We start from the raw sequence: 13,817 nt of genomic DNA on the forward strand, positions 1-13,817 counted from the left end.
TTGGGTTAGTGAGGAGGGAAGGACACAGACAACTTGAACGCTTTACTCAATACAATTAAAAAAGGCCAGCATCAAATTTAAAATATTTTTTCTTTAAATCTCTTTTTTCTCCATTCTCCTGGGCATACCCCAGGGAGGAAAGTAAGGTACCCATGGCCAGCCCTGGCTCCTAATGCCATCCTCCCAAGTGAGCACAGACTGGGAAGCTTATCCCCCAAACCCAATACCTCTTATACAACAAGGCAGTGGAGTGAGGCACAGAGGATCAGACTCCTTCCCTTAGCTTATTGGCACAAAGGGAGAGCAATTACATTTAGAAATATATATATATATATGTTTTATATATATATATCTTTATAAAAATTTATCATACTTGATCAAAACTATCCCCCCACCCTTTCTGTTGCCCCGAAGGAGCAGGATACTAGGCTTGGACACAATCCCTGGGTCTTCTGGTTTTCTTGCCCCTGTGGCCCTGGGTCTCATACCATGAGAGGGAACTCAGCGCTTTGTCCACCATGCCCTGCAGGGACAGGCCAGCTGTTGAACAATGTCTCAGTTCCCATATGCCCCACAAATCCTACAGGATGAAGGGAAGCTCTGCCCACCCTCAAGTCCCTGGATCCTGAGCCAGAGTCAATTCTATACTGTAGTCACTTGGGTCTCCACATCACTTGCGCCTGCCAAAGATGGACTTCTTGCCAGGGTTCTTCTCGCCCACACTTAAACCAATGAGGAGCCGAGCTTTCTCTTCTTCCTGCTGTTGCATGTTCAGGTCACACTTTGTTTCTAGCTTTCCCCGGACCTCAGACCCCGTTGCAGGTTTCAGCCTTAGTTTTTCTTTGATTACCTGGCAGTGGAAAGGAATAAAAGGAAAGGTAAAAAAAAAAATTAGTGAAACAGGGTATACAATTTAAAGTGAACCAATTCAAAGATTTATTAAGCTTACGTGTAAACACAAAAGGGCACTTCAAAGTATATAGATAATAGTCTGCTTGTAAGAAGCTTACAATCTAGTCAGAACCATCATAAAGCTGATGTTGTAGAAGCCCTTAATTCCCTCAAAATTAGAGTCACTATCATACCAGGGACCAGGGCAAAGGCATGGACAAACAAGGACAGATCAGTCATTATCTGCCCCTTTCCTGGCCATATCTTAATACAGCACAGAAGAGAAGGCTCTTAAAAAGGCAATGTGCTTGCCAGTCCCTGCTAACGAAACAGCCATGAGCCCTGGCGAGATACCTGGGCAACCAGAGCTTTTCGGCTGTCCCTTTTGACAGCCATGGCAAAGTCCAGCCATGTCCACGTGTTGTTGTGGTACTCCAGACAGGGTAGCACCAAGTTAAGGTCGCCCCAGTCCACACTGTTCTTCTCACCCTGCAACAGGAAGAGAAAGAGGGAAAAGAGGAAAAATTACACCAGCTGCCATTTTGAATCTAAGCCAGTACTTTGAGTAGAATTCCTACAACAGCAACCTACATATTTGAATTCCCTCCCATTCTGGTGATGGGGCTGACTCCTGCAGAAAGCAGAAGGAACAGGTTTGTCACCCATAGCCCACTTTCACAGGAAGCCTGACTGTCACCCTGTCTATAATCTTTAGTCCCCTTCCTACTTTAGAAAGGGCTGGGATGGAATATACCTTATAACTGACACACAGTGGAACTTGTGGGATTTTTATATATATGAAGGAGTTGTTCATGGCAGCTCGCTCTTTCATCTTGTCAATATCATCAACTGGGTGCTGGGAAAGACAGAAAAGGAGCATAAGCCCTAAAACCACCAGAGCAACCCAAGATGCTAAATATTACTCCATCCTCAGTCCTGGAGAAGACTTAAGACCAAAGGAACACCCACCCAGGTCCACAGAAACTATTAATACCCATTTAAAAAATCTAAATATACTAATATGTTTTTACTTTTTTGTTTCATTTGCTTTTTGTTGTTTTGTTTTGGTAGCAACAGGGTTTCTTTTTCTATCATCCCTGGCCTGCCTCTGCTTCCCAAGTGCTGAGATGAAAGGTGTGTGCCCCCATGCTAGGCTTCTTTTGCTTTTTTTGAGACAGGATCTCATAAATGATCTTCCAGCTCCTGTCCTCAAGTGTTGAAATTATAGTGGGCCACCACATTTAGTTTCTCTGATTTTCATATGCCATACCTCAGGTAATTTGCGAAATGATCTTCTGACTCCAGAACTCCTGGTCAAGCCCTGTGCTACGCCCTTCCCAGAGCCCAGTGGGACTGCATCATCTGTTGCTATCAGCTGCCGAGGCTTTACAACTGGTATTCCTATGAAAAAGCATGCAAACCAACAGTGACTCTTCCTGAAGCTGCTTTAGGCTGCCACTCCATTCTCCTGGCATCCCAGCATAACCAATTCTTACCAGTAGTCACCAGTTTGGACTTATCCTCTTCATCACCAACTTCATCATCTTCCACATTTCGACCAGGAAAGAAAAAGCCCATCATTCTATGGAAGAACCGGTGGGACAGCTGGATGGTGAGAGGCACCACATTTACCTGAGAGGAAAGAGGTGAACAAACAACTAAGCTCAAGCACTCGCCCTGTCTTTGATTACTAACTAGTTTAACAGTTATAATTAGTTAGTTTTGAGCTAACCTTTGACCAAGGGTTCCCAAGGCACTAACCTCAAAGTGTTCCTTAACAGAGATACCACCAACAGGTGGCCGGACTTTGCTGAAGAGGCGGAGGGCTAGCTGTCTCCCAGACTGGCAGGAACTCTGGGGCCTTAGAACCACCTATAGGATAGAGCGCCAATAACTCTACTATACATCTCTTAAAAAAACAACTTAAAAGTAAATCACAAGCCGGGCGTGGTGGCGCACGCCTTTAATCCCAGCACTCGGGAGGCAGAGGCAGAGGCAGGTGGATTTCTGAGCTCGAGGCCAGCCTGGTCTACAAAGTGAGTTCCAGGACAGCCAGGGCTATACAGAGAAACCCTGTCTCAAAACCAAAAAACCAAAAAAAAAAAAAAAAAAAAAAAAAGTAAATCACAAGTCTTCTGTAGAAGGAGATCTGAAGCAATGGTCTTTGCTAAGCTAGACAAGCTGTTCCAGCTCAAATCACAATGCCCTCCCTCTGGTCGGAAGCAAAGATAAGTGGGCTGGGAATGGAAAAATAAGCCTTGCTGTATAAATGTGGGGATGTAAATTGGCAGAGTGCTTATCACTTACAAGGCCCTGTCTAAATCTCATTCTCCCACACCCCAAGAAAAGACTTGCCTTATAAATTGCATTAGGGAGAAGGTTGTTCATAGTGAACCAGCCCAACTCCAGAAGATGTTCTGCTGTGTCATCAGATTTATTCACCTGTAAGACAGATTTTGTTCTGTTCATTATAAGCTAAGCCTCTGGTTTCATTTTTCTCTTTCCTCTGTAAATCAGGATCTTGTAAAAAGTCCAGGCTAGCCCTCAAAGTGTACCTGTGGCTAGCTTTGGCCTCCTAACCCCCCTTAACTACACATCTGGAATGCTGGGATTAAACATAAGCACCATCACACCCTGCTAATACCTCTTTCAATCTCATATGCGACCAGCATACCCTCTAATCCAGTGTTTCTTCTAAGTAAAACCAGCTAAACCAGTAAAGGTGAAGTAACTTCCTAGTTGTTGTGGCATTTAAATTTCTTATTCATTTTCAAATATCTTTTGTAATTGGAATATTCTTTCTCCTTGGGCAACTACAGAAATGCTGTCAGTATCAGAACGGCACTAGTCCAACTCAACTTGGTAGATTACTTCAGTCTGGGCCTTATTTAATTATCTATATACCTACATCATTTATTACAGGCTGATGTGTCTCCAATCATGACCATCATTAATAAATACAATTAGCCCCCTTTTTCTCTATGGATTGTACTCTTGAACCAGGCCATGCCTCAGACTTGGCTGCTGCTGTGACTGTGTGCCACCCTAATACCTTGCTGTAAAGGAACCTCTGTAGCTCCAGCTCGGCGATGCCCAGCTGTCCATCTTCTTCTGTCAGGCGCCAACGTGCCTGAGCAAAGTAAAACTCGGTGCGACGGACCACACTCACATCTTCCTGTTGTTTTCGAAGCTCCATTTTATTGGCTCGCTGCAGTTGGAAATCCTTAAAACATCTATGCATGAATAGAAGAGCCAAAGGGGTAAGGAAAAAAACACAGCCAGAGTGCCCTGTAAGCCCAGAGACCAACCTACTCTGGCTTAGCTAATAATGACCCCACCCCCACACCCCCGCCCCTCCTGATATCTTGTTTCTGATACCCTGAGCTATTTTTTTTTTTTTTTTAGGTTTTTGTTGTTCTTGTTTTTGTTTTTTTTTTCCCCTGAGACAGGGTTTCTCTGTATAGCCCTGGCTGTCCTGGAACTCACTTTGTAGACCAGGCTGGCCTCGAGCTCAGAAATCCACCTGCCTCTGCCTCCCAAGTGCTGGGATTAAAGGCGTGTGCCACCACGTCCGGCCATGGGTCCTTTAGTTCTATGGCTTCTTAGTAAAGCACTGTTTTCCCACTAACTATATTTCTATATCTTCAACTTTCTTTACTGTATTTGCAGTTCAGATACACACTGCTAAGGCCAAGTTGAAGTGGTATTCAACTTCTCAATTTTGTAGCAAAGCCTTCTCCAGGAAGCATGCCAGTGAGAACCCAAAGGGGCTTTTTTGTTTTCACTCACCTCTTTGGCCAACCTCAGCGAGGCTTATTCAAGAAGATGTGCCTATATCTACTTCTACAACAGACTTGGAGAACACACACTAAACTTAAAGATTGTAAGGGCACGAAAGGGAAACCAGCTCTGGCTGAGACTGGCAAAGGCTGCTTGCTGCGTACCTGATGAGGATGTTCAGTTCTTCACTTTCCAGCTGCAGATTGGCCTTTTCTTGGTTCAGCTGTAACTGAAGTTTTTGGTTCAGGTCCAGCAAGTTCTCATTTTTGCTGTCATCCTGTAAAGACTAAGGAACCAAGAGAAGAGTTTAAGAGATCCTCCGTATCTATCACAGGAGCTCGTCCTCAGATTGCCTAGGATGGTTACCTTCATGATAGAGTACATCTGCTTCTCTAGGTGCCTTATCTGGGCCACATGCTGCCGCACAGCCTCCTGCAGGTGCAGTATGCTGCTGCGCTGCTCCTCAGGATTGCTAGAGATCTCCAGCTGGAACCTCACGCGCTGTTTCTTTTCACTATGCTCCTGAAAGAAGGGAAAAGGGAAAAGAGTACTTTTTTTTGTTTTGTGTGGTGCTGTGAATAAAACCTACAGTTTCACACATGCTAAGTACAGGCTTTACTAATTGAAGGAATGTCCGCAGCCCCTTGAATTCCTGTTTTTTAAAAGGTTAAGTCTTGCAGAAAAGTGAATGGTGCTCTCTTCTGGAAAGCTGACCTTTACCAATCATGCAGTAGCAAGAGTAAGGGGTAGGTCAGTATAAAAGATCTGCCATCTACATTCCTAACATTTCATAAGGTAGTAGGTGCCGCTGTTAGTGATGTTTAGGTGACTGAGTAGAGACCTGTCTAGAACAAGCTATACAGTCTTAGGACACGTAAACATAAACAACAGGAATTCCAACAGCTGTAATTGACTGAGAAGATGTACCAATCATAAGCCCCTTTCAGGGTGAGGCATTAGTTTCTTTCTTACCCACTCAGCGATCTCACCAGCCCAGCACTACTTTACTTAACTGGGATATAGGTAAACAGCAAGATCAAAGTTCAGTGAGCCTAACCTGAATTCTAGAAAGGCTCACGCTCACCTTCCGCTTGGGCTCTACGTGGAGAAGCAGGTTGTTGACAATGTCCAGAATCATAGCATACTGGGCTGGGTTGGTAGAAATTTCCAATTCGTGGTGGATGAGAGTAAAAGTATCCACAGCCCCTACAGAATTGTAAGCAGTTAAATAACAGGTTCAGGTTTCTCCCCTAAATATTCAATCTCCTAACCTATATTTCTGTTTTCTTTTTTTCGAGACAGGGTTCTGCTATGTAGCCCTGCCTGGCCAGGAACTGGCTCCACCTGCCTCTGCCTTCGGTGTGGAGATTAAAGTTGTGCACCACCATACCCAGCCTAAGGAACACGTGGAACCACTCACGTCAGTCAATCCAACACAAAGGGAAGAGGAGGCACCCAGGAGTAGAAATAGACTCCTAAGTAATAACCACTGTCCCAGTTTCCTCTCAGAGTACAGCTTCTTCTAATGGCTGGACTTACTAATGGCCAAGTGAATGTTAGTACCAATAGCGCACAGGAACCCCTTTAATTAAAACCACGAAGGAAATAACTACTTTCACAAATCCCTTTAAAGCCTGAATACCTTCCTGCTTCTTTAAGAGATCCTCCTTTTCCTGGTTCTCATGAACCTCAGGTGGCTTAATCTGAGTTGCTAGCTCAGGATCAATGTCATGGCTGTAGCTAATATAGTACATCCGGCAATTACAACGTGAAATGATTCTCTGGACTTGCTGGGCTTGCTGGGCTTCCGCTGGCTGGTTCCAGTCTGGGAAGAAGTGAAAAAGAGGAGAGAGTCTCCATAAAAGCTGTAATAAGAGGTCCCATCTGAATATTATGTCTAAGGAGTTCCAAAAATGTTTCCAGTCTACACTGGCAAAAAATATTACTTCAACATACACTGATGTTAAGCTGGGGGCTGGTGAGATGGCTCAGCGGGTAAGAGCACTGACTGCTCTTCTGAAGGTCCTGAGTTCAAATCCCAGCAACCACATGGTGGCTCATAAGCACCCGTAATGAGATCTGACACCCTCTTCTGGTGCATCTGAAGACAACTACAGTGTACTTATTTATAATAATAAATAAATCTTTAGATAAGCTGGGGCTGGAGAGGTGGCTCAGTGGTTGGAAGCACTGGCTGCTCTTCCAGAGGACCCAGGGTTTAGTTTCTAATACCCACACGGCAGCTCACAACTGTCTATAAATACAGTTCCAGGGGATCGGATACCCTCACACAGACTATGACATATATATGACACCAATGCACATAAATAAGTCGAAACAAAAAACCCAAAAGACAGATAAATTGGGACCAGGTATGGTAACAGATATTCTGTGAGTTCTAGACCAGTTTAGTATACATGAAAATGAGGAGTCAGGGCTATATAATGAGACCCTGTCAGACAGACAGACAAAAAATCTGAAAGAGAAAGATGATAGACACGGCTGGGTTTGCAACTGGTACAGCAAATGCCTGGCATGTAAAAAACCTCGACTTTGCTCCCTAGTACAGTCAAAAATAAAATAAAAACCCTATGTAGCTCATGCCTAAGCTCATGAGTTAGAGGACAGTCTGGTCTCTAAAGACTGAGACAGAAAGAAAGGAAGAATGCAGGTGGTAGAATAGATAAGAGAATGAGGCCCCTTTGGGATGACATTCACCCTGGGAGAGGGAAGAGAGCTGACCTGTGGTTGTGGTAACCATGCCTCCCACTGCCTGTCCACTTTCCATCAGCTCCTGAACAGAGTCCAGACTACGTTCCCGGTGCTCCTCGATATTCTTCACCTGCAAACACATTGAGGGACCTTTAGCTCCTGGGAAAAGGTGGCTTGTTCTAACACCACCATAGATGGCCATGTTTCCAATAGAGTCATGTGCTGCAAAAGAATGCTTCAGTCAATGACAGATTGCAGGCCCAACAATAGTCCCATACCTGTAATCCCAGCAAGAGGCTGTGAGGCAGGAATATCAGCACAGATGTGAGGTCAGCCTGGACTATGTAGTTCCATGGCAGTCTAGAACACATAGCTGAGACTCTCACAAATACAAAACAAGAGGCTGTATCATCCAATGATAGTGTGGTAATCTTAGTTCATATAAAGACACTTTATGATGTTCACATGATTAAAAAAAAAAATCACCTAACATTTTTTGGGGAGTTTTCCACTTTGCTTCTATCAAGTGCTGGGATTATAAACATGAGCCACGATTTGGAGCTGGTATGTTCTTTGTGTTTTTCCTGTTTTTTAATCTTCAGAGCTACTCTGAACCCAGGAATAGTGGCTGACACATGTAATCCCAGCAGTTGGAATAAGAGGAAGACAGATCTCTGGGCTTCCTGGACTTTGAGGTCAGTCTAGTTTACCTATCAAGTGCTAAGCAGCTAAAACTACACAGTAAGACCTCAAAAAATAAAACCAAGATGGCTCAGTAGGTAAAAGGTTTACTGACCAAATCTGAACTCATATAAAAGGGGAAAAGGATGGGGACTGGACAGATGGCTCAGCAGTAAGGAACATTTGTTTGTTGTTCTACCAGAAGATCAGGGTTTGGTTTCCAGCACTGACATCAGCAACTACCTAGTAAGTAATTTTAGTTCTAGGGATCTGACACCCTCTTTCTGGTGTCAGAGGGCACGCAGATGATATACAGACATTTAGGCAGTCACACGTTAAAAAGTAAGAGAATTGACTCCACAAAACTATTATCTTTTAACCTCTAAAAACAACAGATCTCTCTCATACATACACAATAGGGCCTGACCTCAGTACCAATGTAAAAATCCAGGGAAGGCCACCCATTCCTGTAATCCCAGTTCTATGGAAGGTAAAGACAGAAACATTTTGGAGCATGCTAAATCCCAGCCTTAGCTCTTAATTTCAATGAAAGACCCTGCCTCAAGGGAATAAGGCACAACATGACAGACGTTTAAAGCCCTTTCCTCTGGCCTCTGTAAATGCACAGGCACATATTTATTGCACACACATCACATGCTTGTTTATACATACACCTACTTAAAAAGAAAACCATTCTGATTTTGTCACTTTGGAGATCAGGGTAACTAACAGAATGAATGGCATGAAAAAAATCAAAGCAGTAAGGTCAAGGCTTCAGAACTGGAGACATATTTCAGTGGTTACGAACACTCACTGACTGCTCTTCCAAAAGACGAAGGTTCTATTCCCAGCATCAACTGGACATCTAACAACTTCTTGTAATTCTAGTCTCATAAGACCTAACACTTTCTTCTAGCCTCTGCAGGCACCAAGCATACATTGGATACACAGACATACATGCAGGCGAAGTACCCATACATATTAAAAATAAACAAACATAAATAAGGCTTTAGGGGCTGGAGGTGACTCGCAGTTAGAAGCACTTGCTGTTCTTGCAGAGGACCCATATTTAGTTCCCAGCACCTATATGGCAGCTCACAATCACCTGTAATTACAATTTTAGACCTGACACCCTCTTCTGGTTCTTGAGGGCACCTATACATACATGGCAGACTCACAAACACATTTAAAAAAAAAAAAAAAAAAAAAAAAAAAACTTACAAAAAAATATATAAATTACACACACCAGTATCTTAGAGATCCAGGATTTGGATGGCGGATCTACTGAATCACAAAGTCAAATGGGGAAGAGAAAAATCATATTCTAACTCTAAGGATCTCTCCACTTTAATGCTAATACAACTTAAGGGAGGAAAAAAAGCCTTCAACTATAAAAGGTGGCATTGCTTATAAATGCCCAGAAACTTCTGCCCACCTCTACATAGTTAATTACCACTCCTATATCCCTATTTCTTTGGTGGTTATGGGGATCAAACCCAGGGCCTTATATATGATAACCAAGTGTTACCACTGAGCCAGAACTCCAGCTAAGATACTTTCTGTGACTACCCCCAAGAATACTAGTAACAGACACGGTTGGCTAACTTCCTATGTGACCAACAACCTGGCCACACTCGGCTTGACATCTGATCTAAACATTTTTCTGTGGCTGGCATCATTACACTTGAGGTTGCCTTGAGTGAACCACAAGTTCCTTTGCAGACGTTCTGGCTAAGGACAAGAAGATCTACAAAAGAGGTTATCACTTTGGTTCATTTTATAATCATCATTCATGTTTTTTATTTTGTTTTTATCAGATGTAACTGAATCCTTTAATTTATGTGCACACTTACCACATGTCAAATATATAAATGATAATATACAATACTAGCCTGATTTGCCTCATGATCATCAACCCTCCAGTAAGTCTGAGAGCCTATCTTAGAAATTAAAATGTTCTACCTTGGCCAGTTGGTGGTGGCACACGCCCTTAACCCCAGCACTTGGGAGGCAGAGGCAGGTGTATATCTGAGTTTGAGGCCAGCCTGGTCTACATAGCAAGTTCCAGGACAGCCAGGGCTACAGAGAAACCCTGTCTTGAAAAACAAAAAACAATGATTGCTCAAACAATCATCTTTATGAAAGGCTATTAAAAAAACAACAACTTGGCTTGCCATGTGACTCGTTTCCTGTACTACAGATGCTAAGGCAAAGGGATCTCCAGTTCTCAGCTACCTGGGCTGAGACCAAACTGCATAGCAAGGCTTGTCTCAAACAGACAAACCAAAGTTCTCAGATCCACTGTCTATTTCCTTAGTTGGCTGTTTATGTGACATTTATTAAGGGACTACAAACTAAAAAAGAAGAAAGTTCCTGTCTATTTACTCTAGTGCTGGTAAATATAATAGTGCCACAGGAGAGAAAAGCACTAGTTCCTACAGCACAGAGGCAGCTCACAGTCACGCTATCAGCAGCTTCCTTTTCTACTAAGCAGAAAGGTAGGTACTATGAAGAATCTCCCAGTGGTTCTAGTTGAAGGGGCCAACTATAGAAAACTAGAGATATACAATGGACCTCCCCACTCAGGCCGACTAACCTCTAACCAGAGCTGTCGGCCATCCTGTTCAGTAGGGCTGCTTTCAGTGGTGGCAAAATACTGCATGCCATCTAACAGGCAAGTCCAGGAAGTCTTTTGTTTCAGTGTGTCACCATACCAAGCGGGATGGTGTTGGCACTGCAGCAACTGGGCTTTGGCAGCCGATACAATGACACAGCCTTCTGTCTCTGCTCCACGAAGAACCATCTATGTCAAGAGAAATGCAGTTTTAGACACAAAGGGGGCTGAGAAGGGTCTTCAGATCACTGCTAACTCTAGCTTACAGAGCAAGCTTCATTGGGTTTTATACGTGGAAGTGTTACTCAGTATACCTACAGAAAGGTACAAACTTGAGTTCTCGCCACCTATTCTTCAGTTATATGTGGAGAAACACTGAGTTTGGCAATAACAAGTCCTCAGCATTCAGGAAAGCAAGGCAAAGACAGCCAAGTTTGAGACCAGCCTGAGCCACACAGTGGGACCCCCTCCCTGCCCCCCTTTTTGAGGCAGGGTCTCACTATATTGTCTTCAAACTCAAAGATCCCTCTGGCTCTGCCTCCCAAGAGCCTTCCTTGGGTTAAAGGTGTGAGCCGCCACATGCAGCTTGTAGAATACTAATTTTTTTTCTATTTTTAAAAAAATGATAGGAAAGTAAACATTTTGATTTGGGATCTATCTTGATACTGGTTTCCTATTAAAAAAAGATACCTGGCAGTTAACCAGCTCAATAAGGCAGTTTCGGTTGTATATGTCATCTGTCTGGCAAGCAGCAATGCCACACAATTGGTCACTCATACCGGACTCCTCTTCTGTGAATACTACAAATCTATCTGTCTCTTCAATCAGCTTCTGCAACATGTAAGCACCTGGCAAAGAAATAGGAAATGGGGAAAGGTCACCGTCTCAAAGGGGAGGAGAACACATGCAGGACCACACTGATCTTCCAATACTTCCTGTCTAGGTAAGGACTGAGATACATCTTCAACCAGGAACACTGGTGCAGCTCACTCTATCCAACCCTTGACCCAAAGGATAAGATAAAAGCTATTTAGTTCCCCTCAATGTTACTAAAAATAAAAGTGAACGATTTCCAATAGAAATAGAAATACCAGTTTAAATGGTGTTATTTTTGTTCCTAGGGTCCACATCCAGACAACGGCAGGAATTGAACCCAGGTGTCTCTTGCTTCTACAGTGCTATATAACAGGCTTATATTTTCCCCATTTTAACTCCTTCCAGCAGCCAAGTCTCTTCTATGCACAGTGACCTTCTTACCCATCCCAGCTGTTCCACCTCCTTCCAGTCCTTGATGCCTCCTGTTGATACCCTGTAATAGTCTCCTCATCTGTCTCTCCACCATCAGTCCTCCCACACAACACTGCTAGAGCTACCTTCCTGTTGAAATCTGTGACAGTCTATTCAGAGACTTCAACAGTTCTCCATTCCTAATGAAGGACCTATGTGGAAGGTCTCCCACCGATCCCCATCCCAACAATCTTTCTAACCCACTCCTCACTCTCCTATTAGTGTGTTAAGGAAAACACATCACCCTTTCCTAATATCATTCTCTTTTTGTTTTGTTTTGTTTTTTTTTTTTGAGACAGGGTTTCTCTGTGTAGCCCTGGCTGTCCTGGCACTCACTCTGTAGACCAGGCTGGCCTCTAACTCAGAAATCAGCCTGCCTCTGCTTCCCGAGTGCTGGGATTAAAGGCGCACACGCCACCACGCCCGGCTCCGTAATATCATTCTTATCCAGGTTATTCCCTCCTCACTGACTGCCCCTTCCCCCATTTCCACACATTCCAATCAAGCCATACCCTAAAAACTCAATTTAAGTCCTCACCTCATTTCCTTCCCTTTCACTGTAACTTCCCTATTTTTTGAATTCCTTCTGCATGGCACTGACACTTCTCCGCTTGTTCTCACGGGTACCACTAATTTACATTGCCTTGTATTTGTTATACCCTAAAATGCCATTCCTTTCTTGCTAAGTCTTACTTACCTTCAAGATTTTCCCCAGAGTGCTACAGATAAAAAAAGAGCCTGGTAGTGTTTCAGTTTTATGCCAGCTAAGCACTTAAATCTTTGTTGCCTTAACAAAGTAAATTTATCAAAATGATACAAGGCTGTGGTTATGATCTTAGTAGTTGCTTAGAGTGTCTGAGTTCAATGTCCAATATTGAAATTTTGAAAAATAATTCTTTGTTATTGTTTTGTTTAGAAAAAGTATCACTCTACAGCCTTGGCTGGCCTAGAATTTGTATAGACCAGGCTGTCCTCTGCCTTGCGTACGGAGATTAAAAATGTGTTCAACTACACCAGCAATAAACAATTCTTAACTCTGCGTCTTTCCCTTTCTCTTCTGATCCCAGTAGATCTTCTGGCCACGGGACAGACTTTCAAAGCTTCCTCATTATTAGCAATATAAACCCAAGATGGCCAAATATAAATAAATGACACTTTCATCTCTGTATCTATATCTAGATGAAACCAGTCATAACTGAGTCATTCTTAAGGCCTTTTCCAAGCACATGTTCACATTCTAAACGTAAACCCATAGTCTCATCTGTCCCAGCCTACCTCCTGATGATCCCTTATCAGGCCGTCCACTGAAGCTGGGAGTGCTGACATGAGGTGGGACTTGGGCACTAGGTGGGATACCCCGCTTTGGCTTTTTGGCTGACATCTGAGGATCAATCTTCAAACCTTTCAGGGCCTCAGTAGAGAGATTACGTTTGAGTACAGCTGCTTTTTTGTAGCCATCATATAAGCCAAAGGCAATGTCCCTATTGGTGGTTGTCCAGGAAATCCGTAAATCTACCAAATACAGCTGGTGTGTATGAAAGGCAGGATCACCCTCTCGAGCAGAAAGCTCCTGAGAAACAGGAAAAGGATACCAGGGTCACACAGAAATTCCCACCACTATTCCTGAACAAAAAATGCAGAGACAAACTTGCTATAAACAGAAGGAGAAATAGGAAGACCCTGGAGAAATATTAAGTCGCCTTAGTTTGTATATTACTTTATATCCTAACTGCACTTAATGCAGTTTTAATGAATCAGTTAATTTCAAATGCTATACTTAACTGGGAAAGATGGAGAAAGCCAGCACTAAACAAAGTGTTAAGAACTTTTACTCTGCTGGGCGTGGTGGCGC

The 13,817-nt window shown here is 43.3% G+C and overlaps 1 protein-coding gene across 2 annotated transcripts in view; it reads right to left on the minus strand.

Annotated features, from left to right (window-relative positions):
* Nucleotides 1-71: 71 nt before the first annotated feature.
* Bltp2 (bridge-like lipid transfer protein family member 2) overlaps nt 72-13,817 on the minus strand; it is a 29,182-nt gene continuing 15,436 nt past the window's right edge. For both annotated transcript variants that reach the window (XM_021178263.3, XM_029483293.2), the window contains 16 exons: nt 13,241-13,535; nt 11,369-11,526; nt 10,661-10,867; nt 7,414-7,513; nt 6,314-6,496; nt 5,756-5,877; nt 5,038-5,193; nt 4,836-4,957; nt 3,944-4,124; nt 3,247-3,333; nt 2,653-2,763; nt 2,388-2,523; nt 2,162-2,292; nt 1,646-1,747; nt 1,246-1,380; nt 72-850 (listed from right to left, as the gene is read on the minus strand). In XM_021178263.3, coding sequence (XP_021033922.1) covers nt 671-850; nt 1,246-1,380; nt 1,646-1,747; nt 2,162-2,292; nt 2,388-2,523; nt 2,653-2,763; nt 3,247-3,333; nt 3,944-4,124; nt 4,836-4,957; nt 5,038-5,193; nt 5,756-5,877; nt 6,314-6,496; nt 7,414-7,513; nt 10,661-10,867; nt 11,369-11,526; nt 13,241-13,535 — 2,406 coding nt within the window. In that variant the 3' untranslated portion in view covers nt 72-670. The remainder of the gene's footprint in view (nt 851-1,245; nt 1,381-1,645; nt 1,748-2,161; nt 2,293-2,387; nt 2,524-2,652; nt 2,764-3,246; nt 3,334-3,943; nt 4,125-4,835; nt 4,958-5,037; nt 5,194-5,755; nt 5,878-6,313; nt 6,497-7,413; nt 7,514-10,660; nt 10,868-11,368; nt 11,527-13,240; nt 13,536-13,817) is intronic.

The sequence above is a fragment of the Mus caroli genome, unplaced genomic scaffold, assembly GCF_978045245.1.
Source record: "Mus caroli unplaced genomic scaffold, Mus_caroli_1 scaffold_13, whole genome shotgun sequence".
NCBI classification, from domain to species: domain Eukaryota; kingdom Metazoa; phylum Chordata; class Mammalia; order Rodentia; family Muridae; genus Mus; species Mus caroli.